A 4364-nucleotide genomic window follows, 5' to 3' on the forward strand; every position below is an offset into this window, starting at 1 on the left:
CATTTACCAAATCTAATCCAATGGTAGATATTTCCCAATCGTCCTCCCCAAAGTTCTCCTTAAGAGAGAAAAAGATTGCATATAAATCGAGAACCACTGCATACGTGGCAATTAGCCCCAAACAAACTCTACCCTGTCGAAGGTGTGCAAAGGCACAAGCGTTATGCAATGGCCAAAGTGCTTATCGACGAAGGTAAGACGGTGAGAAAACGTGAGGAGTGTATACAGCTTCCGTCGCATCTTCGGAATGGCGTGAATTTCTATCGGACGTCCGACAAATCGCATTGACTTGGCGAGTGTAGTTTAGGTGGGAAACTCTACCCTGTCGAACGAAATCAACGTTATGCAAAGGCTGAAGACGGTGGGAAAACGTCAAGGAGTGAACATAGCTTCCGTCGTATCTTCGGAATGGCGTGAATTTCTATCCGACGTCCACCGAAAGAACGACAAATCGATGAACCATCTGCCGGCGAATGATCGAGACACCATCTGTAGGTAGCTAAGAACAACTAGTTAGCCTCGAGTCCAAGTTAAAGCTGTGAAGAACTCCTTGCTAGCTTGCTTCTTCTTCTCGGTTTCTTTTCTTCTGATCAGGCAATTAGTTTAGGCTAGGTTGATCGAGAGCTCGAGCAGTGCAACTCTCATATTTGTAAAACATGGTTTCTTCTTGCTATTCCCAGCTTTGCTTTGTAGCTGTTATTTGTGTCCATCTACTGCTCATAGGTGATCACTACTTCGTTTCGTGCTTGCCCCTAAGCACAGCTTCAAGGTGGATCGTCGACGAAGCCAATGGATCTCGAGTGAAACTGGCCTGCGTGAATTGGGCGGGGCACCTTGAGCCAATGCTGCCGGAAGGTCTGAGCAATCAGCCGGTGGACGTTATCACAAGCTCTGTGAAAAGCATGGGCTTCAATTGCGTACGCTTGACGTGGGCCACATTCATGTTCACGGACCCCTCCTATGGCAACACGACGGTCGCTCAGACGTTCACATCCTTGGGTCTCAATGACTCCTTGGCCGGAATCATGAAGAACAATCCACAACTTGTGGACATGTCGCATGTGGAAGCGTTCCAAGCAGTAGTGGAAAGCCTAGGAACCAGCGGAGTGATGGTCATTCTTGATAATCATCTAAGCAAGCCCGGATGGTGCTGCCAGCCGTTTGATGGCAACGGCTTTTGGGGAGATACATACTTCGATCCGGACGTCTGGGCCGAAGGCCTGCGCATCGTAGCATCAACATTTCGCAACAGCTCTCAAGTAGTGGGCATGAGTCTGAGAAACGAGCTTCGAGGACTGCGATCAAACACAGACGATTGGTTCAAGTACATGCAGCTGGGGGCAGAGATTGTGAATGGGGAGAACCCAGATCTGTTAGTCATCCACGGAGGGCTCAACTCGGATACAGATCTAAGTTTTCTGTCCTCACAGCAGCTGAACGAGAATTTCACAAACAAACAGGTGTACGAGCTGCACTGGTACTCATTCACGAATTTTGCCGAGTATACAGTGGGCAATCTGAACGATATTTGTGCATTGATAACAGGAGGGGTAGAGGCGAGTGGGGGCTATTTGGTGCAGCCGAACATGAGCTATACGGGACCGCTATTCTTGAGCGAGTTCGGGATAGATGTATCGGGGGGGAGTGAGAACGATAACAGGTTCATAGAGTGTTTCTTTGCGTTTGCGACAGGAGGGGACTTCGATTGGGCATACTGGGCTCTTCAAGGAAGCTATTATCTGAGAGATGGGCAGCAAGGTTACGTTGAATCGTATGGCATTTTGAATGCGCAGTGGGATTCCCCTCAAAACCAGTCCTTCTTGGCCAGACTTCAAACTCTTCAGCTACCCCTCCAAGGTTAGCCCTCTCAACAAACTTCTTGTTGTTTTTGCCGATATGGGCAGTTGGGTGGTTCTTTTCTTCTCACGCTCTTAAGGGACTTTGGGATTTTTTTTACTAGTGACGTTGGGATTTGTGCACATCCGGTAAGCATAATCACGTCATATCTTCTTTTTGCACATAGTTTAACCGCATTTATAATCACATGAGGTAAGCAAGGGTCTATGGGAAGTTTGGTTTTTTTTCTAAGGGTTTAAGGGAAGCTCTTATTTTAGTGTGCTAAGGGTCTATTTGAAGTTGGGATTTGTTTGTGCTAAGGGTCTATTTGAAGTGGGGATCATAATGCTAAGGGTCTATTTGAAGTTGGGATTTGTTTGTGCTAAGGGTCTATTTGAAGTGGGGATCGGTGCACATTAATTTAGCATGTTTTATCTAATCACGTCAAATGTTTTGTTTTCTTTGTGTATGGTCAACATGACTTTTTGGAAATTCTGGGGTTAGTTTTTTAATTGTTAAGTTAGCATTAGGTCGTGAGTTACTTTGTTTACCTTAATCCTAACCTATTTACATAAGGTTGCCCTTTGTTCCCTTTGTTTTGGTTTAAGCTTGCCATTTTAAAAAAGTAATTGTTGTTAATTGGCATAAAAGTTGCATTTCTTTAGTAGTACCTCACCTATTCTACATTTCATAAGTCAAGCTAGTCATTTTAGTTGCTAATGGGCATTAAAGGTTGCCTTTGTTTCAACTACTCTTCCTCTTTCAAGAACACAACCCTTGGCCATTTTAGCAAGTAGTTGTTAATATGCATTAGTGTTGCTTTTCTTTAGGACTACCTCAACTACACTTCCTTTGTTTCAACTACTGTTCCTATCATTAAAGCACACAACCATTGGCTATTTTAGCAAGTAGTTGTTAATGGGCATTAATGTTACTTTTCTGTAGGACTACCTCAACTACACTTCCTTTCATTAAGCAAGGCCGTAGTGATTTAGCCACCTTGTTATAATGAGACATTGTAATCCAAAGGTTATGAGGCATGTGTAATACTTAGTGCTCACAAGGATGGAGCCCATCCACATTACTCTCTTTCTTGCACACTAGATGAATCTTTACTTGCATATCAGCTGGATTTCATGTCCACATTCTTGAATGTAGATTTTCAAGAAAAGTTGCATATGAGGGAGCTAGAAGGGCTCATTAAGAAAGGATGTAGCAATTGGTATGAAGACTAAAGAAGACATTATATGGTCTCATGCAAGCCCCTTTTGTTGGCACTCCATGCCTTCTAGCTTAGCAAGGGTTCACTATCATGTTCATGCAAGCCCCATATGTTGGCACACCATGCTTTCTAGCTAAGCAAGGATCCAATAGCATGTTCATTGTAAACATTGTAATGTTTATATAGCCACAAAAGTGTCTTATCTCCTCCACGATTGTCAACAACTTGTCAATAAGTTGCTACCCACATTCTAATAATATTTTGCCTAATCTTACCTAGCAAAGAAAAGCATATGCCTTTGTTCAAGTAGAATTGGGTCTTAACATGCTTAGGTGCCATACTTTTTGTGATATATAGCACTAATGTCACTAAATATAGCAAAAATTATCTACATTAAGGCATCAACCATTTTTAAAGTCAATGTTTTAAATGAATTTACAATGTTGAGAGAGTTAAAAAGCACATTTTATCATTGGAACCATTTTTTAAGGTTTAAAAGAAATGGACTATACTACTAAAGGCAGTAAATGTCCCAAACAATGCTTTTTTGGTCACCTATTCTTGCTAAGACATGTAGAAATGGGTTCAAGTAGAAATGGGTCTTAGCATGCTTAGGTGTAATGTTTTTTGTGCTATATAGCACTAATGTCTCACTAAATATAGAACAAATTAGCTACATTAAGGTATCAATCATTTTTAAAGTCAATGTTTTTTATGAATTTACAATGTTGAGAGAGTTAAAAAGCACATTTATCATTGGAGCCATTTGAAAGGTTTGAAATGAATGGGCTATACTATTAAAAGTAGTAAATGTCTTGGACAATGCTTTTCTGATCACTTAATCTTGCTAAGACCCAAACCTCATGATTGGATTGGTACAATTATTGGACATAATAGTATCCTTTCTCGAAAGAAAAGGATTCAAACCTGTCAATGACAAATTCCTTTAACAATGAATTTTCCATGCTCAATCTAAATGACCAAGTCAATGTGAGTAAAATTATGGGAGTGGACAAAAAACATCATATATTATAGTTAAAACAATATTATAGTCACAACACCATAAGAAAGCGTGGTATTGTAAGGTAAAAATACATGAAAGTCTTGTTTATGGGATAACATACAAATTAGGGACATGCTCATCATATAGAGACTTATTTCTCACCATAGGATCATCATATTATAGAGATTTATTTCTCACCATAGGATCAAAGTTTTCACCTACTATGGAAAATTGGACGATTTGACCATTTTTTAAAACTTAAATGATAATCCATATTTGGCATCAATATTCAAGCTTTAATTT

At 40.6% G+C, this 4364-nt stretch overlaps 1 protein-coding gene across 1 annotated transcript; it reads left to right on the forward strand.

Annotated features, from left to right (window-relative positions):
- The first annotated feature begins 343 nt into the window (after window positions 1-343).
- LOC147891897 (glycosyl hydrolase 5 family protein-like) lies at window positions 344-1862 on the forward strand. The gene is made up of 2 exons (XM_087388531.1): window positions 344-491; window positions 724-1862. The coding sequence occupies exons 1-2, from the start codon at window positions 344-346 to the stop codon at window positions 1860-1862; spliced, it is 1287 nt and encodes a 428-aa protein (XP_087244657.1).
- The last annotated feature ends 2502 nt before the right edge of the window (window positions 1863-4364 follow it).

Source organism: Dipteris shenzhenensis, chromosome 17, assembly GCF_047967505.1.
Source record: "Dipteris shenzhenensis isolate YYH24624 ecotype China chromosome 17, Dip_SZ_1.0, whole genome shotgun sequence".
Taxonomy (NCBI): Eukaryota; Viridiplantae; Streptophyta; class Polypodiopsida; order Gleicheniales; family Dipteridaceae; genus Dipteris; species Dipteris shenzhenensis.

Bases quoted from the DNA above. Each gene is read 5' to 3' on its own strand.
- LOC147891897 (XM_087388531.1), top strand. From the start codon at position 344: ATGCAAAGGCTGAAGACGGTGGGAAAACGTCAAGGAGTGAACATAGCT. The intron at 492-723 runs GTAGGTAGCTAA...TACTGCTCATAG, and splicing joins GAATGATCGAGACACCATCT to GTGATCACTACTTCGTTTCG.